This window comes from Triturus cristatus, chromosome 5_1 (assembly GCF_964204655.1).
Source record: "Triturus cristatus chromosome 5_1, aTriCri1.1, whole genome shotgun sequence".
In the NCBI taxonomy this organism is placed as follows: Eukaryota; Metazoa; Chordata; class Amphibia; order Caudata; family Salamandridae; genus Triturus; species Triturus cristatus.
In genome coordinates this window covers 258,057,034-258,076,337 of record NC_140587.1, presented here as the reverse complement: position 1 = coordinate 258,076,337, position 19,304 = coordinate 258,057,034, and the positions used below count along the sequence as shown (strand labels likewise).

The window sequence follows — 19,304 nt, the reverse complement described above, 5'->3', positions numbered from 1 at the left end:
TATACGTGCTCACAGTCAAGTATTTCGCATGCACAACTAGCCCATAAAAGGGAGCGGGCCTCTATGGCTTTCTTTGGCAAAATCTCACTATCGAACTTTGCAAGGCTCATACATTATCTGCTCATGCAGTCACAACACATTACCATATTAACATTCATGCAAAACAAAAAACAAACAAATGGGTAAAACTTTCCTAAAAAGAATATATACAACTCCCTCCACTTTCCATCCATGTCAGCCTTAATCTTTTTCACTGTTAAGATGTTTGTGCAATCTCTTGCAAGAGCTCTTTTAAAAAAGGGAAACAATGTTGTTTGAGTCTTAAAACACATGCACCTCTTTGATAATTTTGTGCACCCATTCAAACTGTTTTTAGCAAATTCAGGACTATGTATTGGTGCAACCTCTTCATCACTAACTTATTGCACCTTCAAAATATAATGAAAAATATGGGGATTTTGCCAGGTTTGTTTTAACAAATGTGCTAAATAGTTCGCTGCATTGCTCAAATGAACAAACATAAATCCCAGAACACTAAACAAAGAAATGTAGCCTTCTTTATCTAGAGTTTCTAAATGCCAAAAATGCCTGTTTTTTTCCTTGGTGGTTGTGATCTTCATAATCAATTATGTAACATTAGCTTTTGCTTGTTGGTGGTACATAATATGGATGCCTGTGTGTTCCATTTTGATAAGGTTGACACTACCAGGGAATCTGATAGAGAGAGGCTTAGTCCTTTGAACCTTTCTGGTGTGTAATTCATTGGAGGCTGACAGCCATGTATGATCCCTGCTTACTCCCGTGACCTGTGTTGTGGGTCACTCAGAATTGGAGCAACTCCTGCTGTGGCAGACTGTCCCTTTGCCAAAGGGCAGTGCAGAGAAGCGAGCACTTCAAAGGAGCGGACACCCCCCAACACAAATTTCAAAGGGCAGACATTTAATCACATGTGTCTGGATTTGCACTATAAAGGTGAGAGCATGTGTCCCATACTTTGTTGAACAGCACTGTCTCATGAGGAAAGGGAAGATTGGCATAGCTTCTTGCTGCAGGAACCAGGATTGGGGATCAAGGACTTCCAGTCTCCCCTGCTGGGTGAAGGGACATAACTCAAGACTACTTGCCCTGAGCCAGGAACCACCAGCTTGCCTGCCTAGATCAGAGCCTCATATGAGGACTAAAAGCACCTAGAGTCAGCCTACCGTCCAATACCAGAGTACCCTGTAAGAAGGACAGGACCTAGAGTCTGCCTGCCTGCCAAGGCCTGAGGGCCCTGTTAGTAAGCGAGGCCCAAGGGGGATCCTGGCGAGTGGATCCCAATGAACGGACTGTGAGATGCCTGGTCCTGTCGGTAGCATGGTAGGAGTTCAGGCTGCCTGCCCAATCCTACAGAAGCTAGGTCCTTTGTCCTGCTGTGTGAGTGCTGAAGTTTGTGACCCTGTGTTCCAGAAGGGTACCACCCTGTAGTGTTGGCCATTGACCACGGGAGTACTGTAGTGTGTGATCCTGTGTGCCAAGAGGGGGCCACTGTAAGTGTGAGCCGCTGCAAGTGTGAGCTGCTGCCCATAAAAGTGCTTTCGTTTGCGTACTGTGTGCCTAGAAGGGGCCATCGTAGAGAGAGGCCTTTGCCCTAGTTAGTAATGTCAAAAATGCCCCCACCCTCCAAGATGCGCCCTGGTAAAGCTCTGGTGATTGGAACGGTTGAAATTCCTTCAATAATACCAGTTTGCATAAAAAAAGATTATTTTTAATGTGACAACGGGGCTGTTCAGCAGAAACTTTATGTGCATGCCTGCCCTGTCCAACCTATCTTGTCAGTTGGTAGGAATTATATTGAAAAATATTTTTCTATCATTTCTCTCTCCTTACTTCACTTCACCCCTGCTACCTCACTCCTCTTTACCACTCTTTTAACTATTTCTACTACTCTGTGCACCTACAACCGCTCTTTCTAGCACAAATGTACCTCACCTCTCTCTCCATATATCTTTATCTATTCCACGTTTCTAACTTTCATGACCTTTCCCTCTATATCGCCTCTCAACCTCTCCTTCTGAAATCCTTCTATCTCGACTCTCTCGTCCCTCACTGCTCTGTTTCAATTTGACATCCCTTTATTACTGTTCTGTCTACTTCACCTATCGCAGCAGTCATCTCTCTTTACCTAACCTCGCCATCTCCCACCATGCTACTTTATCTCTCTCTACTTTTCTCACAGCTTATTTTCGACCTCAACACTTTCACCCCCTCTCTCATTTATCTCCTTAGCTGACGTCTCTCACTGCCCCATCTCTTTCTACGTCACCTTTAGGTTTCTGTCACTAGGTAACCTCTAAATTACTCTAACCATTAGTTTGCTACTTCCCCTCTCCATCTGCCCTCTGGCTCTCTTTCTACCTCTGTTCCCTTTTTCACTAATTTGCTCCTTTCTGGATTCCTTACGTTTTTTTTCCTCTTGTCCTCTATAATCAATCACTTTTTTCTTTCTCTGTTTCTCACATTCTTTAACACAATAAAAGGGAATTTTCACCCCGTAAAGCTTACTGAAAGTGAGTGTATGCAATCTTCATTGGAATTCTGTACTACATTCACCTACTCAGGCATCCTATAATATCGCCCCTTTAGCCCGGTAAGCGATTTCTGCTCAGCACTCCCAAAACTGTTTGCGGAAATCTGCCTAAAAAAAATCACATTTCACAGTGCATGGGTAACATACACTTCTTTAGTAACTAACATTGAAAACATAAAAAATCTCATGCAGGAAATGGCTGCAATCCAAATGGTTCAAATAGTTAAGCACCCACTCATGAAATAGGCCACCTATTGGGCCCCATGTTTACCAACACAAAAGATCTTTCAACAGACATTCCTATTCCTATGTGCTGGTCTGGCCACCACCTAGTTCCCTTTATGCTGACCTTCTCAGGGCAGTTAGAAAAAACTACCCCATCCTACCAGACTAAAACGTTGTTGGTCAAAATTAGATGCCACAACATGGGAGAGTTCTCTAGTAGAATCTACTCCATAAAGGAAAGGAGGGATTTATAAAAGATTTTAAAAAGACTTGAGCACTGATCACAGATTCTCTGGACGCCTTAGTCCCTTTTAAGCCCAATGGAGCAGGACGACAGGGAGGGTTTTCAGCCAACTTTGTACAGCCAAAAGAGCAGAAAGAGAATGGGTAAAGTCATATGATGAGCCAAGTAAGACATTATACAAATAATCCATGAAAAATAATCAGTATGCCATAAGAGAAGGCGAAGAAGTGTACTTTAAGAGCAAAATGGAAAATGCTCCAAACTCCTCAAAGGAACTATTCAAGGTGTCCAATACTTTCATGAAGCCGGCCAAGACCTAAAGAAGGCCTACACCCTCTGATGATCAATGTAACATACTGGGGAATGTGAACAACATCCTCCTAACCCTCCCCACAAACTCCACTCAAAATATTTCTAGTACAGACATAGTAATACCAAACTTCACATTAACTACATTACCCCAATTGAGTACTGATCCTACTAAGGTGACCCCTAAATTCAATCAAATCAGGGTCGCCCCTTTAGCCAGCTCCCTCAGACATTTTAGAGAAAGGAGGAAACATCATCTTACATGAACTTAACACACCTCCTCAATCAGTCATTAGACAGTCGCACGGTACGTCGGACATGGAAACATGCTGTGGTGAAACATCTTCTAAAAAAAAACCTACGCTGTTCCACTACTTGGGGAGAACTACCGCCCCGTTTCACTTCTCCCTAGGGTAAGCAAGATCCTGGAAAATATTATGAACCAACATATGAACAAACATCTTTCCACCTTCCTGGAAACACACAACATCCTACACCCAGCTCAAACAGGGTTCAGACCTGGTAGCAGTACCGAGACTGCCCTCTTAGCAGCAACAGAGGAATTGAGGGCCCTTCTGGATCAGGGGGTCCAGCTGCAATGATCTTACTTGACCTAGCATGGCCTTCGACACAGTATCACATCCGGTCCTTATCCAAAGATCAAAAGAGGCTGGAATAGGCAGAATCGCCGTGAAATGGCTATCTAACTTTCTAGACCAGAGAAGTTTCCAAGTCCAGGAAGAATCCTCAATTTCCCCAACCTATGCTTAAAATGCAAAGAACCCCAGGGATCATAATTAATTCCAAACCTTTTTAACCTTTGTGCATCCTCTGGCAGAAATAGTACGGAGCCATGGGTTCGCACTATTCTCCTATGCAGATGACACACAACTGGTCATCTCACTGTCCACTGACATCAAGTACACCTCCCATCAGATAAATATATGTCTGAACCACATCACCAACTGGATGTAAGATAGCTGTTTAAAATTGAACAGAGAGAAAGCTGAGGTCCTGGTTTTAGGATATAAGCCCTCACTTTGGAGTGAACTCACATTACTGGCCAACTTAGGGCCCCTACCCAGCAGTAAAGAGCATAGGTGTTTGGATAGACATAAAGCTATCCTTAGAAGTTCATGCTAAGAAGTTAGCAGTATGTTACTTTGGACTTCTCTGCACCCTAAGAAAAATACTAAGTTGCTTCCAGCACCTAATTTATTCACGTTTGTATTATGGTTATCCCAAATACGGAACCAACCGGCTGCAAGTAGTGTCATGTGCCTGAGTTAGGCTGGGTAGTAATTAGTATCATTCTTGCATGTACACAAATCCTTTTTTTCCTAAAGTTGCCTTCTCTTTACCACATTAGTGTTTGACACATATTTAGCATTTGGGACGCTTGGACTGGTATCTCAGAAACACTGACCTTGCAGACACATAACCCTTCGTGAGAATACTATTACGCTGCCTTGGCATTAGTACAAAGGCCTCTTACGTGCATAATACAAAAGTGTTTAATTATTGCATCCATATGCCGACACAGCTATCTGTAGAACACAAACCGTGGTTACCCGATTAAAATCTCGGCCCAATGCAAGGATGCCATTTTCTAAATATAGCCTTTTGTTTCCTAAAATAATCAGAGGAGACGCTTCTGCTGATCTCGAAGGGGACCCTGCATGCTGAAGCCTTCACCTAGCAACTGAATGACATCTCAGTGAGAGGTGTCCAATTTGTGACCAAGACTGAGGTCATACACCCACTATGTAAAAGGGTTAGATCATCCAGAAGGGGGTTTTCTTGGCAGACCATACATTCACACCCAGACACATAAGTTAGGGTTAGCATCATAGGGGTACGCTCGATTGTTATAATCTGTTTTTAGGTATGCATATATAACCTGTATTAACAAGATGGTGGAACTCTTTGTTTTATTCTCTGTATTGACACACATAACTTTTATCTGCTTCGGTTTATTAATCATCGCAGACCATATATTTTATACAAGAGTCACTACGGTTCAATAAATATTGAAAGCGCCCCTTTGTGTATTATTTGTCTATTTCTCTGAGAGCAAGAATGCACAAGTGACTGAGGGAAAGTTTTAAGTCTGTCACCACGGTTCCTGAGGAAACAGTCGTCCTGTTCAGTGGTTGCCGGAATTGTTTGCTCCCTCTTCAGGTTTAGGGTGGGCTAACGGTGGCACTGCAAGCTAGCTGGTCCAAGGGTAACATATCCTACGGGGTTGCATGGAATCAGTCTGGCACCATCGTAAGTTTGTCAGTCGCAAACGTGCAGTTCCTACTGATTGGTAGAAACTACATGATGGTAGTGCAGAATGTGGTGGCTCATACTTTTCAGTGTTTCTAAAAGAACAGACGCAGTCCCCACTCTGGCAGCGCTTCATTTACTACCAATCCATAAGAGGATGCAATTCAAATCTCTCTGTTTAGTCTATCGGGCCATTCATGAAAAAGGCCCCTCGCTCATCCAACGTCTTGTAACTCACTTTGTTTTGAACTATAACTTGCAATCGGAAGAGCACAAACTACTCCTGAAGTCAAGAAAGCAAGAAGTAGGGGAAGTTCTCTCACATTTCTAGCCTCCAAACTGTGGAACGTGCTTCCTGTCCACATCAGGCTAAATCGCTCTGAAGTGAGCTTCAGGAAGCAACTCAAAACAGATCTATTCTAGAATATAGCAGGCATCAAAAACCAAGAGCTGAGGTTTACCAGTGTTGGGAGGCCCATTGGGTAGCCATGCAGTATACAGTTCCCAAGAAAAGAACAGACTTTGAATTTATACTCTGAGTAATTGAACTGGCCAGCACAGGTGCATATCTGCTCATGCAGCTATGTCCTCACATGTATTATAATGCACCCCGTCTTAAGGCTGTAAATCCTGCTGTAGGGGTGACTTACAAATATTACATGCAGTGTCAGGGACAATGCATACAGGGTGTGTTCCATGTCGTGTTATCACTTTTTAGAACACCTTGTCACGCAGCCTGCAGTGGCAGTCTGCATGAATTTGGTGCTGGATCCCTTAGAGTGGCACACTATATGCTGCAGCTCTTAAGGATCCTTGTTAAGGTCTATGGCCTAAGTACTAAGGGTATCTCTTACTAGGGACTTACAGATGTGCTGAAGCTTGGGCCCATTAGGGATTAATTGATCAGTTACCTTGTTTTGGGGAAAGAGCACTGCTACTGGAGTACCCCAGTCAAAGTTGCATCAAATACCAGGCATAAAGTGGGGGACTACTGCAACAATAACCCAGTTTTGAATCTTTCTGGATTCGCTATGCTGTGCATTATTCCGCCATCTAGAGGTTGGGTCCGGAATTGTAGTCTTTCTTCACATTTAAAGCTGCAAAGGGGTAAAAGGCAGGGGAACAGTTATCATTTTTTTAACCGACTGAATGATGAAAATGATATGAGCAGTCCTTAATTTTCACTGTTTATGCAAGAAGACCAGTAGTGAATGGGTACATATTTGTGATTACAAAATCCAGCAACTAAAGCTGTCATTTTAAGTGATATGTGAATGTCTTATTGTAATAGTATGCACTAGTCCACCAAACATCCATCAAGTTATACTTAACGTGTCTTTTTCCTACAAAGGGGGTAGAAGGCTGGTTAAACACTGGATTTCATAAAAAATGTTGTTGCAAGTCAAAAAAGAATATCTAGATGTAAGCTCAAAAACAAACGACTATCATTGCTTTTTCAAACTTTACTTTGGTACAGTGTAGCTGATGTACACCAGGTAATGTGAACATTTAGCATATCAATTATTATTGTTTGGGATGACAAGTGCTTGAATTACCTGAAAATAAGTAATATATCTTTCCTGGGGCCTGGAAAAATGCTTAAAATGTCACTGAAATCTACCCCTCTTGGCAGATGCTCTTGCTGCTTTGCACTACATTTTAGTGTGGGAGCCCTTCAAGGGATTGCATTGTGAACAAGTAAGAAGAGTACACTCCTCTCCTTAGCCTTCTGCTGTTCTTTGCTTTGGCTTCTTATGGCACTTTTGGTTGTGGGATAATTGCATAAACTTCTTTTAGAGAGCAAGCCAGTCTCTTGAAAATCCCTTGGCTGATTTTCCTGCTTTCATGGCAAAATCAGTGTGCATAGGCGTGATAATAAGTAGGACTATGCTCCTTTCAGCAAAACACCTTCAGTCTGTAATATTTATAAAGTTATATTTGTGAAATATTGCTTGTGTGCTAACACATATTTTTGTTTTTAATACTTGGAAAAGACTGCCACAGAAAAGAATACAGTGTTCATTCTAAGTGAAAAGAGAGAAGCTGATGAGCAAGTGGACTCTCGACTTCAATGGCAGCTAAATCTCCTGACACATGTGGAGAATGTTCAGAATGAAATAACCAACAGGATGGACCTCATTGAGAAAGAAGTTGATGGTAAATACTAATCAAGCACAATGTTATCTCATTACTGCCTTTTTTGTTGCTATTACTTTTAATACAATATAAGTATTATAATATGTTTAATACAAAATAGCTTTTAGGTTATTTTGGCATGTTTTATTTGGTTATTTAAGCATTGGGATCTTCGTTAAAGTTCCATGGTGTAAACCAGCTGTTAAAGATTATTTCCTCCCCACTTCCTGGAAAAGGTCGTTGGTTTACTCCTGACAACTTTTTTCAGGATCAGACGGGACCCCCACCCCTCCTTAATGTAACAAAAAGTGGGGTGTATGGAAAGTGGTTTCTCCATGGGGTACAATATTTCCCCTGAGAGGAAAAAAGGTTTGATTATTTGCACTTACTCTTCAGATTTTGGCATGAGCAAATATATGTTGGACCAAAAATGGAATTTTTACATGTTGCCCCGTTTATGTTAATTCCCCATTATTACTTTTTTTTTTAAATAATGGCATGTATCAAACATGTTTTATTAAATTATGCCTTAGATAAATGCACCATAGGTTAGCAAAACTGCCTGTAACCTTCATCTGTTTTTCCAGTTGCAAATATTTGTTGAGAAATTAAGTTTTGTAAGCAAACCAATTACAAACGTTCATCCGAACTGTCTGCAAACATCATCCTTTTTTCAAGTTGCAAATATGTTTTTTTATTTTTTGAACTCAAACAATCTCCAATCTTGCTTTCATCATTCTGCATCTACTTGCAAACTATTAAGGATTATTGCGGGAGCATAATAAACAGCTAGAGTTAGTTATATTTTGCAAACATGTGGAAACGTCTTTGGAACCATGGTCAGTAGAACCAGATGAACTTACAGCTCAAATTGTTTCCTAAGTATTCTTACCTGAACAGTAAAGTATTTGCATTAAAAAATCATTTATATACAAGGTTGACCATCTTATACTTTTGGATAAATATCTTGCCTAATGCAATCCTCTTTCCAACAGCCATATTATGGCACTGTAACTGGGAGAAAAGGATTTGTGCTCCACAGGGTTGGGTCTACTTGGCTAGAGGACATAATAAACAAGAAGATTTGTCCTCGACTACAAACAATATTTCCTGGGCATAAAATGATGGGAATTCCCTACCCCTGCTTATTGTAAAAATCAGACCAAACTTGATTCAGGTGTAAAAAGAAAGGATACTTGTAATAGATAACTCCTCCTGCAGAACCCCTGCAAAGAACTCCTCACAGATGTACTGTGCATAATCTCTTCTGCAGTGCTGGATCTGCTGTGTCGGGCTTGGAACCCAGCTGCTTCATCGGAAATGATGCTTCAGGTGCAAAAGAGTGAGTTCTGTGAGGCCTAATATACAGGTCTTGTGGTAATCTGAAGTTACTATGCTTTCATGCTGATCTGGGAAGCCATTGATGAGACTGAAGGATTCATGGTTTGTGTTTTTTGTGGGTGTTTGATTGTATGCGGTTCCCTTGGAATTTGTGCAGTGTTTGCGTTTGAAATGCTTTGAGTGAGTTATGTGAGGGAGTATGATGTTGTAGGTGTATGGTTTAGTGTGCCTAAGGACTTTTCATTTTTCTCTTAGTCATTTAGTATCAATTGTCCTTTGCTTTGCCAGAATATAATGCTTTTTAATTCACGCATCACAAGCCAGGTGTCTTATGATTCAATGCTTGCCTGAATGTTTAGTTTGTTTCTTTTAAGATGTGGTTTGTGAGATTGCCATTGATATGACTGTACTTCTCCAACTATATGTCCTGGGAGCTGTGTGTGGTGCAAGAGGTCCATTTGGGGTGTGCTGTTTGAGAATGACTGTAAAAGAGGCAAACTCTTACTTACCCCAGTGTGGTTAGAGAGTCTTCCCGCCATTGTGTAAATGTGAGGAGTGCAGTCTGAACTTTAGGCTGTAGTACACACCTTGTCGGCTGTCGCGGTTAGTACAGTGGCGGTGTTGGGTGAAGGAGCTGGTGCAGGGTTTTGCAATCGTGGCAGCGGTCGACAGGTAATGGATGGCAAATGTCAAACTGGTGGGAAGGTAAGCAGCAACTACTAACGCCAACCAGGAAGGAGTCGGTTTATAAAGGGGGTATGGCTTCCTGCCCTGTTTCAGAACAATTAACCTAGTGTATATGGCAGGCTCAATCAGAATGAGTCCTACCTCATTTTTGAGGGAGAGAGTAGGGTCTGTTAGCCAGATAAAAGTATGTTAAGAGGGAAGAAGAGATCAAAAGGGGAAACATCAGATTTCAATTAATGGGGCTTGTTGAAAGACACAGGCTCCTCTTCTCAGACAAGTTGGGGACCAAGAACTCCAGAGGTTACTGAGAACTATTGGAAGAAGGGAGAGGGAAGGCTGTAGACTGGCTAAATGGTGCATACATAAAGACACCCTTTGTTCTTCTCAGGATCCTGACACGTTTCTTACGGAGCCGTAACCTGGGATGGAATCTAGACTCCAAGGAGCTTTAATGCAAGGTTTACCCTTTTGTTCCAAGGGTATTGTTCAAACTTATCTTTATGAGTAATTTTCTTTAAGGAGGAAAAAGACTGTTGCCTCTATAGTGTGGACTTAAAGTAACATTTCCATAGAGTATGATAATTCAGAGAATTCTATTGGTCACTGTAAAAAGAAGGCACAAAGGAATATCTCCTACAGTGTGAAGAAGTGTGATTGTGAATTATTGATGCATGTGCACAATGACAATTTATAGGTGAGACTGAAAAGATAGTGCGTGGTTTTAAACTTTGTCATAGACTGTTAGTGGATGTAAGATGAAAGCCAACATATGGGTTATCAGAGTTATATTGGTTGTGTGGTAAGGAGTATGCATAACATTGAATGCGATTTGTATGTTGTTTTTGGATTTGAATAATGTAAATAGTAATATTGTAACTATTTTCCCAAAATCACTTTTTATGGTGTTAGAAAGTGCTTTCTGAGGATGTGAAGTCGGCCTTGGTTGTACTGTAAAATTAAACCTGGATTGGTTAGGTTACTGTTAAAGTAGAGCCTTCTATTGGACCGACCATGGCTTGGAATCAAGTTTGGTCATTTTCGATATGCATAGAGGAAAGAAGAGAACAGACTCTGACCACTTGTCACTAGTATTTCAGGTCTTAGGGCTGCTAAAGGATAACAGTATATTGTGTGAGTGTAGTGAAGGATAGGACATAGCAGTGCAGCACATTGTTTGTCGATGGAGAGGAAGGATTCAGGGCACCGACCCTTCCTCCTTTGGTGCTGTAATTTAAGGGTCTTGACCTTCTAGGAGATGATGATATAGTGGGTGAAAGTAAGTAAAAGGAACATTTTATAGCATGAACAGTAAAAATGTAGCCAGTCAGGTTGATTAGTACGTCTGTAGTGGTTATACAAGGGAGAGGAAAATTAGGTAGGCATGCCAGTAGGAGTGAGTAAAAGGGAAAGTTTCATGCTAAAAGCCACATTTTCCAGTTTTGCTGTTCCTTGATTTGCCAATTCCGCAGGTGTGTATTGAAACCTGTGAATGATGTTCCACTTACACTTTTATTAACAGGTAAGTAAATTGCACATTTGCAATTAAGATAACCAATGACTCAAATGCTTGCTTTCCCTGCAGCGGAGATACAACCCAAGTGCTTCATACCTCCATCTCACTAAGTTCAAATTATTTATTTATTTATACTTTTGGCCCTATGGCCACTGTTTTCCTATTGGAGGTGGGCAGCAACTATAGAGTGCTTCCGATCTCTTTTGTTCTAAAGGGGATGAATGATGGGAGAAATATTGCTATGGATACAATAATGTGAGCTTTACTTTGTCAATACTGATTTTTTTCCCAACAGGTAAATTCTATGTCCAGTGTAAAGAAAGATGTCTGTTGCCTAATAACTCAATTTACAATCAGCACAACCCCCCACTTGAGGACTTATTGTGACGGATACTTTTATCTGTAGATTCCTCACCTTGGAATACTCCCCAGGTGCCAGATTGGATACGGAAACGTTTTCCAACAATGCTCTGGCACGCCACTAGGTGTACAGTGCAGCTCCATACAGCCCTAGAAGTGATGGAGTGGGCTCAAGGCACGACTTGAAGTTGTGTGAAAAGTGCACCCTCATGCACCCAAAGGTGATCCGGGAGATGAAGCTGTATGTCTCCAAACATAAGGAGTCCTCCATCAGTCTCCCTCGGCTGTTCTCACAAGAGGTCTGCCTCATGTTAAAAGTCCTCCAGTAAGTCCAAAACGAAGTATAAATGCATACCTAATGCAAATCTGGCCTCAACCTCATTGCGCCACTCCATATCCACGGAGGTGGTGTGAGGGAATCACAATGTTAATTGGTCACCTTCGGGGTTTCGGAGATCTGCAATGATTTCCCAGCTGATCCTGGGGTGCCTGAGTGTCCCTGGCCATCGGTAATGCCAAAGCAAATCAAGTCCTTCAAAGGAAGCCTCTCTGTAAATATTTAGTGCTGTTCCAGCTCCCTGTGGTGCACCTTCGGGCCACAGGGATCTATAGGTGCCTCCAGTCAGGTTACCACCGGTTGTTCCTTCCTAGGCACCGACTGACCCTTCCTGGGAGGGTGTAGGATCCAATATTTCTTTAGAGGATCACAATCCTTCACGCACGAAAAATGGGTCATACCTGATCATTCAGAATAGCTATGCCCTACCTTTTCTATTTGATCTGCCACATCTCCCCCCATCCGATTGACTTTCAGAGGAGCACCTCTCTATTCTGCTGCAGGAGGTGTTTTTGTTTGAGGTTGTTATTCTTGCCCTTTACTTGTGCCGAAAAGATAACACAGGCCTCTGAGCTATATATACTTAGAACAAATTGAAATGTTAATGTTGGTTTGGATCTTGGACACTCTGGACCTAGTAGACTGGATGGTGTCTTTGGATATACAGGATGTGTATTTTCATATGCCTTTCTGCAGTCTCACGGGCATTACATAAGATTCAAGATTGGTGAGGAGTATTTCCAGTGCTCCCCTTTGTCCGCACCTGACTCCTACACAGAGATTGACATTCATTGGGGTTGGTCTAAACACAGATCAATTAAGGGTCTTCTGTCCGCCGCACCAAGTCTGGGACATTCGTGCTATGATCTTCATTCTCTGTCCTGGATTTGGCTAAGAGCAGTTCTAAGTCTTCTTGTCCTCTTACTCTCCTGCAAATTCCTGGTCAACTGCTCCAGGTGGCACATGTGGACTCTGCAATGTAACGTGAAGTTCCAGTGTGCCCAGCACCAAGGAAAACTAACAGATGCCATCTAGATTTCAGAAAAGACGGCTCACCGTCTGCAGTGGTAGCTAGTAGTAAACCGTTGATTCCGTCATGCACCTCTCCCTTCCCCCTCCAAAGCTGATGGCGATGGCGGATGCTCTACTTCTGGGTTAGTGAGGACGTCTGGGGAGGGGGAGATTAGGGGACTAATGGGTTCCTGCGGAAGCCCAGCTCTATATCGGTTAATTGGAGTTGCTGGCCAATCATCAGGCGTTGAAGGCCTTGCTGTTAGCATTGAAGAGAGGCAGATGCAGGTTCTCATGGACAACACCACCACCATGTGGTACTGCAGCAAGCAGAGTGGAGTGGGTTCCTGGGTCCTGAACCAGGAGGCTCTCTTCCTTTGTAGCTGGCTAGAACGTCAGGACACTCCTCTGAACGCCAACCACCTGCCGTTATCCTTCTGTACCTGGGGCCGACAACCTAAGCCTGAGGCATCTGGCGAACCATGAATAGAGTATGCATCCTGAGGTGGTGCAAGGCATCTTCCTACAGTGGAGAGAACCCTGACTAGATCTTTTTGCCACCACCCAGAACTTGTAGTGTCAAAGCTTTTGAGAGTTTCTACAAAGACACTTGCTAGGGGATAGTCTGTTGAGAATCAACCACAGAACTTCCTGCCTCACTCTCCTGTCCCAAGTTCTGAACAATATCCGGAACAACCAAGCCCAAGTCATTCTACTGTTTCCAGATTGGGCCAGGAGAGTATAGTACCCGGAAGTTCTGTGCAGAACCATCTGACCTCTGATTAGCCTCCAACTTTGAGAGCATCCTGTGTTGCAGCTCAGCAGAGCGGAGTCCTTCACCCAAACCTGTGTAATGTATGCCTCCATTTCATGGAGATTGAGAGGCACAGTTAGTTGTGTTTGATCTGAATGAGAATCAGCTGACTGAAGCTGAACTCGGACAAGACGGAGGTCCTCATCCTCGGTTCCACCCCCTCGGCCTGGGACGACTCCTGGTGGCCGACCGCACTAGGAACACCCCCAACTCCCACGGACCACGCACGCAACCTAGGGATCATCCTCTACTCTACCCTCTCCATTACAAAGCAGGTCAACGCCGTCTCCTCCTCCTCCTCCTGCTTCAACACCCTCCGCATACTTCGCAGGATCTTCAAGTGGCTCCCCACCAAAACTAGAAGGACAGTCACCCAGGCCCTCGTCAGCAGTAGACTGGACTACGGAAACGCACTCTACGCAGGAGCCCGGCCAAACTCCTGAAACTGCTTCAACGCATCCAGAACGCCTCCGCACACCTGATCATCCCACGCCGCAGCCACATCACACCCCACCTGAAAGACCTACACTGGCTCCCTGTCAACAAGAGGATAACCTTCAAACTCCTCACCCACGCACACAAGGCACTCCACAACACCGGACCAACGTACCTCAACAGCCGACTCAGCCTCTACACCTCCACCCGCCAGCTCCGCTCTGCAGACCTTGCCCTCGCCACCGTCCCCCGCATCCGAAGAATGACCAGCAGCGGCAGCTCTTTCTCCCGCCTTGCCGCCAAGACATGGAACACCCTCCTGACCTTCTGAGCTTCAGAAGACTTCTCAAGACCTGGCTCTTTGAACAGTAGCAGCTTTACTCATCCCCCCCCCCCCCCCCCCCCCCCTCAGCGCCTTGAGACCCTCGCGGGTATGTAGTGCGCTTTACAAATGCCATGATTGATTGATTGATTGATTGATTGATTGATCTGTCGCAGGAAGTAGTGGCTGTCTTTCTCGCCATTCTACAAAGTCAGTTTAAGCCAGGTGTTTCAGCAGGTTTGTGGCCTGGTGTAGAGTTCACAAGACCCGTCCCTTAAAAGCCAAACTCTTGGATGTTCTCCTATTCATTTTGTCTTAGTCCCAGCAAGTCCTTTCAGTGGGCACTTTTAAATGTTTGTCTGCTTTTTCAGTCTTTCTACTTTTACTGAACGGACTGTCCTTGTTTAAATCACCTGTAGTGAGGCAGTTTATTAAAGGTTTGAAACGCATATTTCCTCCCAAACAGTTTGTGAAGCAGCAGTGGGATGTTAACTTGATTATGAGGTTTTTCATGTGTTTGCCCTTCAAGACTATGCATAGCTACATGATGCATCTTTCAATTCTAATGATGGCCTTCCTCATTGTGATCACTTCAGCTTGTCACGTGAGTGAATTCCAGGTACTATTAGTGTAATCCCCCTACACCACATTTTTTAAGGACAAACTGTTGCTGAGTACATGGATGGCCTTCTTGCCTTAAGTTGTGACTCTCTGCCGCAGTGGCCAATCCATCATCCTGCCTGAGTTCTTCACAGCTGGACCCCAAAAGGGATTTAATCTGTTAACATTGATTGTACCAAGGAACACCAGATGGACAGTCTCCTTTTTGTGCGCTTCTGTGAGGGTGAAGAAATGGAAGGCTGTGTCGAAGAGGACCGTGTCAAGGTGGGTAGTCCTCTGCATGAATATCTGCTACACACTGGCTAACTAGTTAGCTTCAGATACACACTTTCTGTTGGATACTCTCTAACCGTAGATTCCTCACCCATCACCTACCCACCCACCTCCCCATTCTGTGGAGTGGCCCCTTTTTAACATCTAAATCGGTCCTAAGTTGGTAATCTGCACACTGGAACCAACCAGTGTTTCATTCTCCACGTCTGAGGGCACAGAACGAGTTCATTAGGAAACTGCTGACAGCAAGCAAGGTGTCACTTCTGGAGTAGTATGGAGCCGCACAGTGCCACCTAGCAGCACGAATCTGAGAAAGTTTCCAGATCTAGTCTGGGGAGTATTCTGAGGTGAGCAGTCAGAAATTAGATGAAATATCCATGAGAGAGAATGTTACTGAATGTAAATCAGTCTTCTCATTGGAGTCAAGTCAAATTAACTTTATTCCGCACATGGCCACAAACGTTTCGACAAACAAACGATACAAATTTAAATGATTTTTTTCTAATAAATATTAAAAAGATTAAAGTTCCTTTGTAAGCTAAATTCATACTCGTATATTGATGCAATAATGGCCATAGAATTTTGAATCAGTTTGGCATAAAAACAAGGAATACAGAACATTTCATCTCCCCACCCAATTATTGCACATTATAACTCAGTTGACTAGAGGAAAAAGCAGTAACTGCTGCTTTTGTGACATATTTCTAAGGCTGGCAATTGTAAATCGGTCACCTAAAAGTCCGCTCATGTCTTTGGTAACACTTTTGAAATCTGACTCTTAGACCTTGGTGGGTCACATTTCTCACTGTGATCTATTTAGCTGAATGCTTCTGTCCTGCTTTGGTTCCAATATCTGAGGTAGAATTTATTATTTAGCCGCTACCAAGTTAAGCCGTTTATGGATGTAAGAGAGAATCACATGACAGAAAGGGAAAAGTTATGAAACTATAATCCTATTCCTCCATCATGGATGTTTTCTTTGAATCCATAAACATCTCACCTGCTTCCTTGTGGTTCTGAAATATGGCTAGAACTTTGTTTTGCCAAGGTCTTTTTCAAGTTTTACCTTCAAAATCGAACTGCTTGTCTGAACCTACAAATTGGGGTGTAGCAGCTTCTGGAATTCTTAAAGGTGCACTATTTGTTTGCATTGTATATATTCTCACTTTATATCATGTTAAAAGTTTGATATTTTTAGTTATATGACTGGCTTGGCTGATGAATTCATTTTTGAAAACAAAAATGTGGGCTCTTTATAATCGTGTGTTTTTTAAACTCCTGCTTTTTTTTTTCTTCACCTGAAAACAATAGATTATAAAAACGTGTAACTGGAATCCAGCAGTTGCTTGGTGATACTTTGCTGTTTAGGATTCAGATATTATATTGATGACGGAGAACTAGGATTACAGGAAAATATCTTTGCCATTCACTTAAGACCTTCCTCCCAGATGAAGAGGACTAGTGCACAAACTAAGGTTTACATTTTTTAAAATTCACTCAAATATACTTGAACATCCGTCTTAATATTTATCCGTCGGGGGAAAATACAATCAGAAAAGTGTCTGTTATGTTGTGAGCTATTTTGGGTTTACGGTCCTTTGGTTGGTGCCCAATAGCAAATATTTATTTCTGAGAGAGACATCTAATAACAGATTCCTCACCTTCTGAATACTTCCCCATGCGTCAGACTGGATCTGAAATCTTTATAGTGCCTCTGCGTGCCTCTTATTGGTGCGGTGCAGCTCCGCACTGATGCTGTTCTGCTCTGACAATGATATGCAGAACACCACTCACTGATGTCAGTTAGTTTCTTTCCGTCTTCCTTTCCACATCACCATCCACGGATACGAAGCACCCTTTCATCTCTTTTCGAGACATGTGTATCTCAAAATTCTGAGTCCGGTGTATAAGGGAAAATTTCACCCAAGACTATTATTATTATATTATTATTCTGAGTTTTATATAGCGCCTGGTTACCAAATAGGCATCCCAGCGCTTGACGGCACAAGCCACTACTGCAAAAAACAGGGCCTACACGGGAAACAGAAAGGTTTTTAAAAGTTTACGGAAACGAAAAATACTGGCTTCCGCGCGCAGTTGTAGGGGCAATGAATTCCACAGGGAGGCCACATTTATAGAGAACCTTCTGCCACCAGTTCTTGCCTTTTTCACCCTGCTGACCTGAAGGAGATGTTGATGGTCAGAGCGGAGAGAACGAGAGGCCTTGTAAGGCTGGACCATTTCCTCCAAAATGGGTGGACCCACCCCATGCAGAACTTTGTGGGCAATGCAAAGTGATTTAAATTTCACCCTGTCCCTCACCGGGAGCCAGTGCAATGCTCTCAAGGCCGGGCGGGCAGATTGGCACCTAGGGAGACCCGTCAGAAGCCTAGCAGCCGCATTCTGCACTTGCTGCAGTTTATTCAGGGTAGCTTCGGGAGCACCCAGGAAAAGCGCATTGCTGAAGTCCAGCCGCGAGATGATAAGTCCCTGGATGAGAAGCCTGCGGGTGGCTACTGGGAGTAGAGGCAGAATCTTCTGAGCTGAGCGGAGCAGGCCAAAGCACACGCCAGCAGTCTTTTTGGCATGGGCTTTAAAAGATAGGTCCTGCTCCAGCCATACCCCCAGGCTCTTAATCTCCCGCTTGGGGGAAGGTACCGGTCCCAGACAGTCTGGCCAGCTGCTGGGGGACAGAGATGGAGAAGAGTTCCCCAGCAGCATCAATTCCGTCTTGGAGCCATTTAACTTTAGGGCTGAGCTGCACATCCAAGTGTAGATCTTTTCAAGACACGTGTGCAGCCGGTCGGGATGGTGTGCCGACTGGGGAAGGCCAACCACCAGCTGAGTATCATCAGCATAACTGATGATTTTAATACCCAGCGGCAGTACCACACTCTCCAGGGGGGCCATGTAAATGTTAAATAAGGTAGGGCTCAATGAGGAGCCCTGTGGCACACCACACTGGAGAGGGGATGAAGATGATTTTTCCTGGCCTTCCCATACCTCAAATGAGCGACCTTCCAAGAAGGAGGCGAACCATTTGAGGGCCAAACCCGTTATCCCCACCCCAGAGAGCCGTTGGAGAAGCACCTGATGGTCCACGGTGTCGAAAGCAGCGCTGAGATCCAGGAGGATCACTGCCACTGAACCTCCCGAGTCCAGCATGCTTCTCGCATTCTCCACGACCGCCAGCAAGGCGGTGTCAGTCCCCTGACCAGGGCGAAAGCCCGTTTGGGAATCGCCCAGAAGGGAATTGATTTCCAGAAAGTCCGAAAGGCGGCTGTTCACCAGCTTCTCAGCCACCTTACTGATACCCGGCAGCAAGGAGATAGGCCGAAAGTTAGCGAGGTCAGCGGGATCAAGGTTAGGTTTTTTCAAAAGGGCCTTGACCACCGCGCCTTTCCAACTAGGGGGAACTACCCCCTGGGCGAGAGACAGATTTATCAGGTCCGTCACAGGGCCACCAATTATAGATGACACCTGTTTGAGATATTTAATCGGTACTGGGTCTTTCGGGGAGCCGCTCTTCATAGACCCCAGAACCGCCAAAACTTCCTCCTTAGTGACCGGACCAAAGGAGGCCAGCTCCACCGATTGCGACTTACGTTGGGAGGTGGGACTGTCCTCCAAGGACAAGACCTCACCTGGCCGAGGAAGGGAGGCCAAAATGTTGTCAATTTTACTTTTGAAAAACGAGGCTAGTTCTGTACATTTTTTACGAGGGTCCTCGTGGCGAACCGGAGGGTCGGGGGCATTCAATAGCTCCTTAATAACCCTGAATGATTCTTTAGAAGAGTTGGCCGCCGAGCCTATACGCTCTTCAAAGAATCCTGATT

The 19,304-nt window shown here is 43.8% G+C and overlaps 1 protein-coding gene across 3 annotated transcripts in view; it reads left to right on the top strand.

Annotated features, from left to right (window-relative positions):
- PHF20L1 (PHD finger protein 20 like 1) overlaps nucleotides 1-19,304 on the top strand; it is an 802,667-nt gene that overhangs the window by 757,314 nt on the left and 26,049 nt on the right. For all 3 annotated transcript variants that reach the window (XM_085604898.1, XM_085604900.1, XM_085604899.1), the window contains one exon: nucleotides 7,613-7,775. In XM_085604898.1, coding sequence (XP_085461024.1) covers nucleotides 7,613-7,775 — 163 coding nt within the window. The remainder of the gene's footprint in view (nucleotides 1-7,612; nucleotides 7,776-19,304) is intronic.